General features: G+C 70.1%; 2 protein-coding genes across 2 annotated transcripts in view; one reads left to right on the top strand and one right to left on the bottom strand.

Annotated features, from left to right (window-relative positions):
- The window catches only part of F751_1611 (tRNA uridine 5-carboxymethylaminomethyl modification enzyme MnmG), a gene marked incomplete at both ends in the record, with an annotated part of 3,514 nt that extends 1,511 nt beyond the window's left edge, over positions 1-2,003 (bottom strand). The window contains 5 exons of the mRNA XM_011403986.1: positions 190-585; positions 732-841; positions 1,003-1,066; positions 1,376-1,549; positions 1,737-2,003. Of these exons, the coding sequence (XP_011402288.1) occupies positions 190-585; positions 732-841; positions 1,003-1,066; positions 1,376-1,549; positions 1,737-2,003 (1,011 nt within the window). The remainder of the gene's footprint in view (positions 1-189; positions 586-731; positions 842-1,002; positions 1,067-1,375; positions 1,550-1,736) is intronic.
- An 858-nt stretch (positions 2,004-2,861) lies between these two features.
- F751_1610 (Vacuolar protein sorting-associated protein 13A) overlaps positions 2,862-13,230 on the top strand; it is a gene marked incomplete at both ends in the record, with an annotated part of 21,740 nt that continues 11,371 nt past the window's right edge. The window contains 22 exons of the mRNA XM_011403985.1: positions 2,862-2,941; positions 3,090-3,210; positions 3,299-3,406; positions 3,624-3,801; positions 3,995-4,167; positions 4,333-4,416; positions 4,577-4,669; positions 4,837-4,951; positions 5,210-5,247; positions 5,362-5,472; positions 5,761-6,870; positions 6,973-7,560; positions 7,756-8,017; positions 8,253-8,671; positions 8,966-9,732; positions 9,918-10,045; positions 10,252-10,376; positions 10,586-10,702; positions 10,838-11,014; positions 11,163-11,285; positions 11,530-12,690; positions 12,787-12,980. Coding sequence (XP_011402287.1) covers positions 2,862-2,941; positions 3,090-3,210; positions 3,299-3,406; positions 3,624-3,801; positions 3,995-4,167; positions 4,333-4,416; positions 4,577-4,669; positions 4,837-4,951; positions 5,210-5,247; positions 5,362-5,472; positions 5,761-6,870; positions 6,973-7,560; positions 7,756-8,017; positions 8,253-8,671; positions 8,966-9,732; positions 9,918-10,045; positions 10,252-10,376; positions 10,586-10,702; positions 10,838-11,014; positions 11,163-11,285; positions 11,530-12,690; positions 12,787-12,980 — 6,272 coding nt within the window. The remainder of the gene's footprint in view (positions 2,942-3,089; positions 3,211-3,298; positions 3,407-3,623; positions 3,802-3,994; positions 4,168-4,332; positions 4,417-4,576; positions 4,670-4,836; positions 4,952-5,209; positions 5,248-5,361; positions 5,473-5,760; positions 6,871-6,972; positions 7,561-7,755; positions 8,018-8,252; positions 8,672-8,965; positions 9,733-9,917; positions 10,046-10,251; positions 10,377-10,585; positions 10,703-10,837; positions 11,015-11,162; positions 11,286-11,529; positions 12,691-12,786; positions 12,981-13,230) is intronic.

Here is a 13,230-nt window from a genome sequence, read left to right as displayed (position 1 = left end):
CAGCAGCGCCTCCGCGGCCTGCACCGCGGCGGCGCGGCGCGCGGCGGCGCGCGCGCGCCCGGCGCCCACCAGCCCCGCGGCGACGCCGCGCGGCGTCAGCCGCGCGTCGGCGTTGTCGGCGCGCAGCGCCAGCCGGAACTCGGCGCGTGCGGAGAGCATGCGGTACGGCTCGCTGGTCCCGCGCCCCACCAGGTCGTCGGCCAGCACGCCCAGGTAGCTGTCGGAGCGCGACAGCGCCAGCGGGTCGCCCGGCGCGGCGGCGTTGGCCCCCGCCAGCAGTCCCTGGGCCGCCGCCTCCTCGTACCCCGTGGTGCCGTTGATCTGGCCCGCCAGCCACAGCCCCGCCGCGCGCCGGCTCTCCAGGCTGGGCAGCAGCTGGCGCGGGTCCACGTAGTCGTACTCCACCGCGTAGGCGGGCTGCAGCATGACCGCGCGCTCCAGCCCCGGTATGGTGGCCAGCATGCGCGCCTGGTCGGCCACCTCCATGGAGTTGGAGATGCCGTTGGGGTAGACCACGGCCGTGCCCAGGCCCTCCGGCTCCAGCCACACGTGGTGCGCGCGGCCGGGGAAGCGCGAGAACTTGGTCTCCAGGGAGGGGCAGTAGCGCGGCTCCACGCAACCCCCCCCCGCCACCGTCGCGCCGGAGGCAAACACCGCGCCCCGCCCCGAGCCATGGCCTCGCGGACCAGCGCCTCGGTCGCCGCGCTGGTGTGCGTGGCGTGGCACCGCACCTGGGGCTGGCGCGGCGCCCAGTCCCCGGCCTCCATGTTCAGGAAGCTGAAGGGCGTGGGCGCGGCGTCGCCCGGCTGAGGCTCGCACACGCCATAGTCGATGGTGCGGCCTGCGGTGTGCGGGGCGGTGGGAGGAGGGGTGTGGTGGTGTGAGGGCGACGAGCTGGTGGCAGGCGTGGGTGGGGTGTGGGGTCTGGCTGGGCCCACGCCCGGCCACAGGGCGTGGCGTCCGACGGGGCGGGCGAGCACCGCGCGGGGCAGGCAGACGCACCGTCCAGGCGCGGCGGCGTGCCCGTCTTGAGCCTGCCCAGGCTGAAGCCCAGGCGCGCAAAGGTCTGGGCCAGCAGCGTCGCCGCCCCCGCGGCGCGCTCGTCGGCGCGCTGCGCGGCCAGGAGGTCCGGGTCGGCGGGGGCCTCTGCGGCCCCCGCGCCCGCCGCCCGCGCCGCAGCGTCCAGGGACACCGCCGAGGCGATGCGCCCCGCGGCGCGCCGCTCGCCGCCCACGTGGATGACGCCGCGCAGGAAGGTGCCGGTGGTGATGACCACCGCGCGCGCGCCGACGGTGCGGCCGTCGCTGAGGCGCACGCCCGCCACGGCGGGCGTGCCGGCGGCGTGGCGGGGCGAGGCGCCGCCGGACTCCAGCACCAGGTCCACCACCGAGGCGTCCAGCACCTGCAGGCCGGGGACGGCGGCCAGCGCCGCCTGCATCGCCGCCTTGTACAGCGCGCGGTCCATCTGGGCGCGGGGGCCTCGGACGGCGGGGCCCTTGCTCGCGTTCAGCATGCGGAACTGGATGCCAGCCTCATCCGCCACACGGCCCTGTTGCGTTTTCAAGGGGGGCCGGGGAGGCGGCATCATGGACCTGCGGAGGTCTGTCCCTGTTGATGCACCACACCAATGCCCGCTGGCATGCAAGCCTGCTTTTCAATTCCACCACCTCATGCCCGCCACGCATCTCCGAGCCCAGGCTATGCCCACAACCTCTCCCCTCACCCCCAAAACCCACCATGAGCCCATCCAGGGCGTCGACCTCCCGGACCAGGGTGCCCTTGGCCAGGCCCCCGATGCTGGGGTTGCAGCTCATCTCCCCGATTGTGGCGGAGGGGGAGGGGGTGATGAGCAGGGTGCGGGCACCCCGCCGAGCGGCAGCGGCCGCAGCCTCGCACCCTGCGTGGCCCCCGCCCACCACGATGACATCCACGTCGCGGGTGGAGGAGAAGGCTCGTATCGGACGAGGGGGATGCCTGGTCCAGGGCCGCGCCACCCTGAACATGCTCGGACGGAGCCTGTGCGGTGGGAGGGGTCTGAGGTGTCGAGTGGTGCACCGACGGGACTCATGCATGCACCCCAGCACCCGCCCCATCACTCACATATTTCCCGACTGGTGGAAGACTAGTGCATGACGCATGGCAATTCACCCTGCACAGGGCATGAGAGGGGGGGCTTGTTGGGCTGGCGACCGGATATGTCAGCCGGTGTCGGAAATTTCATGCAGAGACAAGAAAGAGGGGTGGGGCGGGCAAAACAACCCCTGGACACACAGCATAATAAGGATCTACATCACTTCAGCCAATGCTGTTTTGCATTCATTCGACCCTTCTCCCAGCAGACGATTGGCAAGGGTGCATTGCCCCTCGGCAGCCATTGGGAGATTGCATGTTCAGTGCCCACCACTGTCATCCTCGCATGTATATACTGTACAATGCCGTGGGATCATACTTGTAGATGCAACATGCCTTGGTGGATTTCAAGTTGTTGTGGATGCCCAAGGCACCACTGCTCCTGCACATTGGCCTGCACTGCCACCCTCCAACACCACCGTGGCCCGGCAGCGCGCGGGACTGACAGTCTGGAGGCCTTTACCTTCTCCACGCCTTCCGGAGCGCCTCGAAATACGATCCAGACGGCATGCTCGGTCCATGCACATTGATCCATTAACAAAAATACCTGCTGTGCATTCAAAACTTTGTAGCAACGCATCGACCGAGCCCTGGGGACCTTGTGACACGGACGCGGTGCTTGGCTCCCTACACCCGAGAGGAAAGCTCTCTCGCACGGGACTTTCTCGTGCCCTTGAGGCTCTTGAGACGAGAATGGATTAGATCGATCACGCTGCAAGCGCTTGATCGCAATGTTTGAGGCTCAGATAGCCTACTACCTCAATAAGTACTTGGGCACCTACCTGGAGGGCATTGACCCCGCCTCCCTCAAGTAGGCAGAGGGGGAGGGAGGGGCGCCCATGATAATAAAATTCAACATCTCAGTCTGTGTCATGCATATAGTGATGGACAGCATTACTCCACTATCGTGGACCTCGGGTGGTCCATGATATACGTACCCTGCATCAAATGCACAACAGGATATCCATATACCAAGGCGATGTGGTGCTCAAGAACCTGAGGCTCAAGGCAGATGCCCTGTCAGAGCTGGATCTTCCAGTGACAGTCGAGGCTGGCCTCCTTGGCAGCCTGACCCTCAAGGTGGGTTGTTGCCATGCAGCTGGGGCGACAAACTCTGTGTGCCTGGAGAGCACGCTCACACCACTCCACACCCCTGCCTCATGCCTAGGTGCCATGGAGCGCGCTGGGTCAGGCGCCCGTGGAAGTGCGTATGGACCGCCTGTTTTTGCTCGCAAAGCCCAGGGATGAGGCCGACAAGGCCTCCATCAAGACGGCTGTGAGTGTGCCCAAGGGGGTTGGTGGTATTGGGTATCTGTGACCCGCAAGCAGATCTTGGCGGGTAACATCGTCATACCTATCTGACCGTCGTCACTTGGATGCCTACTGCGTTGGGTGCATGTTTGGCGTGCTGGTTGTTGGCAGTGACTGCGCCATGTGCGAGCCCACGTTGTCCTGCAGCGCTGATGGTTTCTTGGTGCCTCTTGGCCACCCAGGATGACGTGGACACAGCCTTCCAGTCCAGTAAGAGGCAGCGTGTGCAGATGCATGAGTCGCAGTGGCTCGCCGAGCTGGAGAGGCTCGAGAAGGCCAAGGAGAAGGCGGAAGGGGGCGGCACCGGTGGAGGGCTATTTGGTGGTGGGCGCCTGAAGAATGTCATCGACACCGTCATCGGTGGGTGGGGAGTATGTGTCTTGTGATGACGTTGCTTTCTTGGAACAGTCTGGGAGGATTGGGCACATACTTTTGTTGGGGGCATCCACAGCAAACACCTTGGCGCTTGGTGGCCGGTTGCAATTCACAGACCCCTGCACCCCGACATCTCCACAAACCTTTTCCCTTCACACCGGCCCCCTCCCAACCCCAGGCAACCTCCAGCTGTCCATCACAAACATCCATGTGCGGTACGAGGATGACGTGACCAACCCGGGCCACCCCTTCTCCTGCGGCATCACCCTCGACAAGCTGGCCGCAGCCACCGTCAACGACAAGGGGGAGGAGGCCTTCGTGACCACCACCCCTCTCAGCCTGCTGAGGAAGGTGAGAGGGGGTGTGTTCGGCTTGTTTGCTTCCTCAGTTTCCCGCTCGGCATTTCCTTGCACATGCCCCGGGCACTGTCTCTTTGTGGGCTACCATGTTGTGCAGGGCGATGCTCTGCTCCGGGTGCACGATCTTGACGCGAGTCCCTGCCTGCCACGCGCGCAGGCTCTGGACCTGAGACGCGCGGCGCTGTACTTTGACACGGACATAGACTTCTGGCGGCCCCACTCCCACTGGCACGATCTGGAGGTGGGTGGGAGGCACCTGCAAGCTGGGGCTTGGGGAGGGCAGCGGAGCACATGCGGTGGTCACGCATGCCCTGCGCACCCTCTGGCACCCAGACCTGGACGGAAGCGCGTGCCTGCCTGTGCCCATGTTCGCACTTCCTAAACCCCTCCACCTCTTGCAGCCAGTGGAGTGGGACGAGTGGTTCCTCCCTGGCGTGTCCTCCGCCAGGCAGGAGCGTGGCGGCACCGCCAGGCACCGAGAGTATGTGCTCCAGGTGAGGGAGGTTTCTGGTGAGGGCTGGCGGCAGTGCGCCATGGCTTGAGGGCAGGCGCAGGTGTGTGGTGGACTCTGATGAGGCACCAGCACGCAAGGCTTCGCAGGAGACACACAGCAATCCCCACTGCCGGTCCAGCGCCCGCCACCCTTCCTTCCCGTGCGCAGCCCGTGGGCGGGCGCGCACTGTACACACGCGTCGGGAAGATGCAGACCACGGCCGACGGGGACCCGCGCATGGACTCCTCCCTGGACCTCGAGTCGGTGGCCCTCAGACTGTCACGTGAGTCGAGGATTGTGCTGGATGGCCATGGCGGTGATGTGCGGGTGCATCAGGATGCCCCTGCATGCAGGACAACAGGGTGGGAGCACACAAGGGCTGGCAAATGTGTGAGGCAGCCGGTGGCCGACCTGGGCTCTGCACCACACACCACACTGCCAGATTCTGTGTCACGTTGTTGATGTGTGCTCCCGCGTCGACAGCCCGAGCCCTCCCCCCTACCCTGCCCTCCCCCTTCCCCCCTTGCTCCTGCCATCGCAGACGCGCAGTACCAGTCGTACCAGCTGCTGCTGGCGGAGGTGTCGTCGTACGCGGCGCGGCACCCGTATGCCTCCTACCGCCCCGGCGCGCGGCCCGCCGCGGGCGCCGCGGCGTGCGCCTGGTGGCGCTACGCGCTGCGCGCGGTGCAGCAGGTGCAAGCAGGGCGCACGCTGAGCTGGCGCGCGACGGTGCGCTTCGCGTGCCTGCGCCGGCGCTACGTGTCGCTGTACGCCAAGCACCTGCGCACCAAGGGCGCGCGCATGGTGGGGCTGACCGACGCGGAGCGCGGCGAGCTGCGCGCCGCCAACGACGCGCTGCCGGAGACCACCATGCTCATGTTCCGGCGCCTGGCGCACGCGGAGGTGCAGCGCGAGCGCAAGCGCGAGGCGCGCGCCGCGTCGCGCGCCGCGGCGCAGCAGGGGGCCGCCGCGGGGTGGGTGTCCTGGCTGACCGGGCGCGCGGCGCCGGCGACGGGGGGCGGCACCGCCGGCTCCCCCGACGCCCCCGCGCCGGACGACCCGGACATGCGCTCCGACTTCTCGCCCGACGAGTTCGCGCGCCTGGTGGACCTGGTGGGCGACCAGGAGGAGGGCCTCGTGTACGGCTCCGCCTCCCCGCACTCCCTGCTGCAGCGCCTGCGCGTCGGCGTGGGCTCCGCCTCGGCCGAGCTGGTCGGGCGCGACGGCCGCCGCGTCCTGCGTGGAGGCCTGGACGGCATCGCCCTGGAGCTGCGCAAGTTCCCTAAGACCCTGGCCGTGGGCCTGCGCGTCGCCGCCATGGGCGTGGACTCGCCCGAGGGCGTGTTTGTGCGCACGGGCCGCGGGCTGTCAGCTGGGACGGGCGGCGAGGGTGCAGAGGGCGCTGGGTCGGGCGAGGCTGGCGCCGACGGTGCCGAAGCTGGTGGGGCCGTCGCCGACGAGACCCCCCCCCCTCCGGAGGAGGAGGCGCTGACGGTGACCTTTGTGCACGCGCCGCAGGACGGCAGCGCCGACGCCGAGGTGGGCGTGGTGCTGCGCCCCTCCTACGTGCACTACTCCGCACCCACGGTCGCGCGCGTGGCCGCCTTCTTCCGCGCGCCCGAGGCCCTGGACTTCTCCAACCTGCAGCTGGCGGCGGGCGGGCAGCTGGAGCGCGCGCGCAAGGCGGCGGCGGCCTACGCGGCGGCCGCCATGCAGGCCCGCCCCCGCTTCAACCTGCGCCTGCAGCTGGACGCGCCCAAGATCGCGGTGCCCGTGTCGGACGCCGACGGCGACGTCTGCCTGGTGCTGGACCTGGGGCAGTTTGTGGTCAGCTCCGACCGCGGCGCGCCGCGCGGGCTGTCGCCTGACCAGGCCGCGCTGTACGAGTGCGTGCGCCTGGAGGGCTCCGACGTGGCCGCGTTCTTGGTGGAAGGCCGCCACGACTGGGCGGCCGGGGGGGGGGACGGAGTCGGGGCTGGCGAGGGGGGGTCCGGCGAACAGGGGGCCGCGGGGCACACTCCCAGATCCCCCACCGCCGCCCCTCGACCGCCGCGCATCCCGCTGCTGGAACGGTGCGGGCTCAGCGTCGCGGCGCAGCTGTCGCGCTTCCCCGACCCGGACCGCCCCGCGGTGCGGCTGCAGCCCGCAGTGCCCAGCCTGCGCTTCCACCTCTCCCCCGGCCGCCTGCGCGCCCTGCTGCGCGTGCTGCGCGCCGTGGCGCCCGGGGAGGTGGACGGGGGCGCGGGGGAGGGGGGCTGCTGCGCCGCCCCCCGCCCGGACCCCTCCTCCGACGCAATGCACGAGGGTCCCCTGCGCGTGCTGCGCTGGACGGGGCTGGGCCGCGCGACCGAGACCTGGGCGCCGGCGCGCGGTGTGGTCACCGCCCGCGGCCGCCTGCTGCTGCTGGACCCCGAGGGGGGCGGTGGCGCGGCGGGTGGGTTGGCCGCGGTGACGCTGGGCGCCGACCGCCGCGTGCTGGCGCTGGCGCCGGGCGACGCGCGGGGCGTGAGCCATGTGGTGGCCGTGGCGCCGCAGGGCCTGGAGCCCGCGGACGTGCTGGAAAGCACGGCGGCCGTGCTGCTGCGCCTGGAGGACGGGGGCGCGGCGGAGGCCTGGTTCCGCGCGCTCTGCGCATCGCAGCAGGCGCTGCGCGAGCTGACGGGCGCGGGCGGCGCCACGGTGCCGGCGCCGGAGTGGGACGACGCCTCCTCCACCGTGTCCGGGGAGGATACGATGACAGCGTCGCACGACGCATCCGTGACATCGATGCCTGAGGATGCGCCGCCGGCCGCGCAGCCGGCGCCCACCACCCTGCTCCAGGTGGACGCCGAGCTGGGCGAACTGGCGCTGTTTGTGGCCGGGCGCACGCCGCTCGTCTGGTGGCCGCCGGAGGTGAGAGGCCGGCGGATGGATTCTGGGAGGGCGAGCGCGTTCCTGGGGCTGGCAACGGTGTGGTGCGTTGGGATCTCACCCCCGTGCACGACGTCATTGGCTGCGACTGGAAGCGACCAGCATAGATCCTCAACACCACGCCCACACGAGTCCACACACCCCTTCTCAACTAGCTCCCTCCACCACTCCCCACAGGACGAGGACCCGGTGAGCCCCAGAACGGCGGCGGCGCGCGCCAAGGCAGGCTTCCCTGCGTTTGTCCCAGACCACGTCCCCCACCTGGCCGGGGAGAGCCACATCGTGGTGGTGCGGGCCACGGGGGGCACGCTGGGCTTCGTCTACGGCGTGCCGGGCATGTCGGTGCACACCGTGCTGGAGGCGCTGGAGGTGGAGGACCTGCTGGTGGGGCCGCGAAGCCCACGCCAGCGCTACCTGGCCTGCAGCGGCGCGGAAGTCGGTGCGACTGTAGGGGGGGGAGGGGGTGGGGGGGAAGGGGGGGGAGAGATATGTCGGTGAGATGTTGGTTGGGGTGGTGGAGGGCGGGCAATGGACCTCATTCAGGAGCCCAGCGGGTGAAGACCAAAAGGTCCTGTGGCACGTGGCGCCGGCATCGCGAGCGCCGGCACTTCTCGATACCATGCGAGTCTCCCCACCCCCCTCCCACACCTTCCAAGACACCCACCCCACCCCAGGTCTGGCCCCCGACGACGACCTCTTCTTCGACGCGGCGGAGGATGAGCTCCGTAGCGTGCGCAGCGGTGAGCTGAGCGTGCGCCGCTCGGCCTCGCTGGCCAGCGACGCCCCCGCCCGCGAGCTGGCGGAGTTCACCTTCACCATCGCACGGCCGGGGACGGCGGGGTACGCGGGTGTGGACACGTGCCTGGACGTCACGCTGGGCACGCTGCGCTTCTACTGCAATCGCCCCACCCTGGCGGCGCTCATGAGCGCCGGCGCCGACTTCGCCGCCGCGGCGGCGGGGGGCGAGGATGGGGCCGGCGGGGACCAGGAGGAGCCCGAGGCGGCGGACGCCGAGGAGTTGGGCGCGCCGTCGGGCGTGGAGCTGGCGCAGGCCGTGGACCAGTCCCTGGCCGAGAAGCTGGAGGGAAGCCCGGTGAGGAGAGGGGGATGGAGGTCGTGGAGGATGTCGTGGCCTGGGAATGTCTTCTCGGGGGCGGGGGGGGGGGCGAAATGGAGAAGCAAGGCATGCACTGCCAGGCCCCACACAGCAATCTGAGTGGGGGGGAGGGCAATACAGGCGGGTGTTGGACACCAGATTGCGTTGCATGGCTTATGAGACCCACGCCCCATGCCCCCCTCTTCCCTGTCACCTCCCGCCCCAATCCACACCAATCTCCCCTCAACCTTTTACCTCCCCCCTCCCCCACCCACCCACCCCAACCGCCAGGAGGACCCCCTGGCCACGCCCGTGGTCAGGCCGGGCGGCGCCTCAGCCTCGCCCGCGCGACGCACCGTGTTCCGCATGCGCGTCGCGCTCTCCACGCTGGCGGTGTCGCTGAACTACGAGGGCGCCGGCGCGCGCATGCTGTCCACTGCCGCCGTGGAAGGCTTCTGCTTTGGCCTGGACGTCGACGCGCGCGGCGTGCTGAGCCTGACCTCCCGCCTGGGCAACGCAGAGGTCCTCGACGGCACGCTGCCGGACCCGCACCCCTACCGCCGCGCCTGCGGCCTGCGCGGCGACGGCACCGCCTCGCTGGTGGACGTGGAGTTCAAGATGTACCCGGCGGGCGCACGCGCCGACCCGCGCGTGCCCCCCGGCCTGGCCTGGGCGCACCTGACCGCGCGCCTGAGCCAGCTGCAGCTGGTCTTCCTCTACCGCCTGCTGGCGGAGCACCTGTCCTACGTCAGCGTCATGCTGGCCATGCGCCTGGATCAGGCGGGGGGCGTGCCCCTGGAGGAAGGACGCGCGGTCTCGGCCGGAGGAAGCGGTGGAGCCACACCACGCGCGTCAACCCCGCGCTCCACGGGGTCCGCCTCGCGCCCGGCGACGCCGCTGCGGGGCGCCAGCAGCGGACCCGGGCGCACCGCCAGCGCCCGGACGAAGGGCGCCGCGCCGCCGCCGCTGCCCCTGGCCGAGGCGCAGCAGCCCTTTGTGCTGGTCTTGGAGGTGGAGATGGATGCGCCCATCATCGTGCTGCCCCGCCAGTCCAACAGGTTTGTGTGCAGATGTTAGGTCTGTGTGGGGGGTCCCGGCTGGCTGGCTTGTTCCCGGACCTGCGCGTGACGAGGGAGTGGTGGGCAGTTTGTGCTTGCTGCGCCCCTTCATGGACACTGTGCTCAATTAATCTCCTCGACCCCCATTGTTCATCCCCGGAATCCCAATACCTCCCTTCCCACAGTTTGGATAGCCTGGAGGTGGACCTGGGGAACCTCAGCCTGAGCAGCAAGGTGGTCGAGGTGCCCGGGGAGGAATGCGGGAAAAGGGGCGTCCAGGTGCTCCAGGAGCAGGCCGCGCTGGCCTTCTCAGGTGGGCACTGGTGACAAGGGGGATTGACCCTGGTGGTGGAGGAGGGGCATGTAAGTGCTGTGAGTGAGCCTGGGGATGGGGAGATGTCTAGCTGGACTTCCAGGCGTATTGTAGCCCCGGAAGGTAAGGCATAGGGTGTGCCATTCTCCCCCATCACCAGCATTTAACCCCCCTCCCTTTCCCCCGCTTCCCTCACCAACCACCAGGCATGAGCTGCTGCGTGGTGCAAGCCGGGAAGCGTGGGGGCAACGTGTTCAAGAACCAGGAGCAGGCGTGGCAGCTGGGCTGGAAGCGCCCGCTGCAGCCCGAGGCGCGCGGCCCACAGCCCAAGGTGGGTTTGACCCAAGGGTGAAGGTTGGGTTCGGACTTCTTGTTGAGGAGGGAGGAGTGCAGGTGGGGTTGGTATCAGGGATCCGAGATGAGCACACTTGCCGTGGCCTGGCCCAGCTTTGCAGCTTTCCTTCCAGACTCTTGATTCGTGCTGGCATCCCTCCATTTCCCCATCCCCCAGCCATCCCCCAACTCTTCCCCAACCCTCAGTTCGACCTGGCACTGGACATCCCCATCCTGCGTGCCGTGCTGGACAACGGCGAGTACGCGCGCATCACCTCCATCGCCGCGGCCAACGTGGCCGAGGCCCCGGAGCCGCCCGAGGGCGTGCAGTGGCTGACCCTGCACTACGAGCGCGCCATGGCGCAGCTGGCGCGGGCTGCGGCGCTGGCGGCGCACGGCGGCGCGCCGCCGGCTCTCCCCGCCGTGGAGGAGGCGGCGGCGGCCGAGGCGGCCGAGGAGCTGTCAGCCGGCATCGCGCCCACGGAGGATGTCTCGCCCACCAACGTGCGGGTGGTGGTGAGCCTGGCCCGCGCCGAGCTGGAGCTGCACCAGCTGGTGGAGGGCGTGGGCGAACCACAGCCACTGGCCCGCTTCTCCATCGAGGACCTGGGCATTGCCTTCCACAACACCGAGGAGGTGAGGAGGGGTGGGAGAAGGAGGGGGGTGAAGAGGGGTTGACGCCTCACCTCTCTCCGTCGCGCAGTGCGTGGGGCAGTCCAGACCCCTCAGCCGGTCTCAATGCGCACTGTCCCTATAGCTCACCAATGAGAATTGAATCCTACAGGGGAGCATGGCGGTGTCGGTGTGCCTGCCGCGCGTGGAGGGCGTGGACTTGCGCCCCGAGGTCCCCACCTCCCACAACCGCGTCATCACCTCGGCCAACAAGGCCTCTTTCTTGATCATGGAGGTGGGTGTGAAGGAGAGGGGTGTGGTGGAGGAGAACGGGGGGGGGGCGGGAGGGGGGGGGGGGATGGGAGAGCACAGTACATATCTAGTTACCGCGGGGCTGTTAAGAGCATGGTACAAGGGGTAGATAAAAGGAAAATTGACGGCTCGCCCTGTCTATGCACCAGCCAGGTATTGCAGTCAACATTGCCCCTGAGTCCAAGAATCCTCACCATCACCCCCCTCAATGATATCCATGCGCACAGTGGAGCGCCAGCCCCGGCATGGCGCGGCAGAAGCTGGGTGTCACGCTGCAGAAGCCAGAGTTGGTGGTGGAGCTGTCTTTCCTGCTGGCCACCGTCGCCTTTGTACTGCCGGGCCTTGCAGTGGTGGGCAACCACCCCATCCCTTATGCAAGCCAGGACTTCCTGCTGGGCGGCCCTGACCCCCCCGGCCCAGCAGGGGCAGACCTCTGGCTCTCGCCCTGTGCGCGCCTGCTGGCGGACCGCCCCGGCGCCACCGAGTTTGAGTACGACGGCGGCGGGCATGCGCTGATCCTGCCGCCGCCGAGCTCCCTGGACGAGCCGCTGCCGCTGGTGCTGGTGGGCACCGGGTGTACGCTGCGCCTGCGCAACCTGCGCCTGCTCCACGCCGACTCGCTGGCGCTGTGCCTGCGGCTCGCCCCAGGCGCGCGCCTGCTGGCGGAGCCGCGCGACGGCGTCGAGCTGGTAGAGGGCGCGGCAGCGCACGCAGCGCTGGCGCATGCTCTGCTGCCGGCGCCGCTGCAGGACAACCCCACCGCCGCTGCGCGGGCCATGGGCGAGTGCCTGGCAGCGGGGGAGGAGGCGGGGACGGGAGGTGGGGAGTTCCAAGGCGATGTGATCCAAGGAGGGGTGGGGTTCGGCGGGGAAGGAAACACGTCCGATGCCCCCCCCACCCCGCCGCCGTGCTTCGAGGTCAGCCTGTCAGCCGTGGGCATCGGGCTGCAGCTGGCGCAGCTGGACGTCGCGGCACGCTCCGTGCACGTGCTCGCGGCGACCATGGACCTGGGCGCGTCGGTGCGGCTGGAGGGCGCTGCCAAGGCTGGCCGTCTGGCCCTGCACGGGCTGCACGTGGAGAGTCGGACCCTGGACGGGGAGGGCGCGGATGGGGAGGGCGCGAGGGACGGCGATGCCGAGGGCGGCCAGGCGGCGGCGCCGCGGTCCGGCAGCCCCGACGGCAAGAAGCGGCGGCGCAAGAAGCGGCGCGGCAGCCTGGACGCGCCGGTGCTGGAGCCCTGCCACGTCAGCCTGGACTTTGAGCTGCGTGGCCCGGGTGCAGACCCGGGGTCGATCGTCGGCTCCGGCACTGCCACCACCACCACGCCGCTGCCCGCCGCGGAGGTGACGCTGGCGGTGTCCGACCTGGCGCTCAACCTGGCTCCCGACGTGCTGGCCCTGGCGGCGCACCTGGCCGGCGGCGCGCTGGAGCCGCTGCGCGCGCCCGACCCGGGCGCGCCGCTGCTGGCCTGCGCGCGATACGAGCGAGTGTGGTCCTTCGTCCCCGGCGCGACGCTGCGCGCCGACGGCGGCCTGGTGGACCTGTCGGTCGCCGGCGCCAGCGGGGGCGTGTCGGTGTGGCGCCCGCGCCCCTCGCGCGCGGGCTACCTCCCCGTCGGCGACGTGGCGGTGGCCGAGGGCGCGGCGCCCAGCTTCGAGGTGCTGGCGGTCGCGGCCGGGTCGGGCCTGGCCGCCTTCCCGCTGCGCTGGGAGCGGGTGTGGCGCGGCGCGGGCGCCAGCGCCTGGCGCGCCGTGCCGCCGCCGGGCTACCGCGCGCTGGGCGACGCGGTGACGCGCGGCGATGCTCCGCCGCGCCCCGCCGCCTACGTTTGCGTGCACGAGTCCGCGCTGGTGGCCGCCGCGCTGGGCCAGCGCCTGGGCCTGCCGCCGCGCTTTCCCCATGCCCCCGCCGCCAGCGCCGCGCTGGAG

This window comes from Auxenochlorella protothecoides (genome assembly GCF_000733215.1).
Source record: "Auxenochlorella protothecoides strain 0710 unplaced genomic scaffold scaffold17, whole genome shotgun sequence".
Classification (NCBI taxonomy): Eukaryota; Viridiplantae; Chlorophyta; class Trebouxiophyceae; order Chlorellales; family Chlorellaceae; genus Auxenochlorella; species Auxenochlorella protothecoides.
The sequence above is the reverse complement of the archived record's forward strand: the minus strand, read 5'-3'. Positions and strand labels throughout refer to the sequence as shown.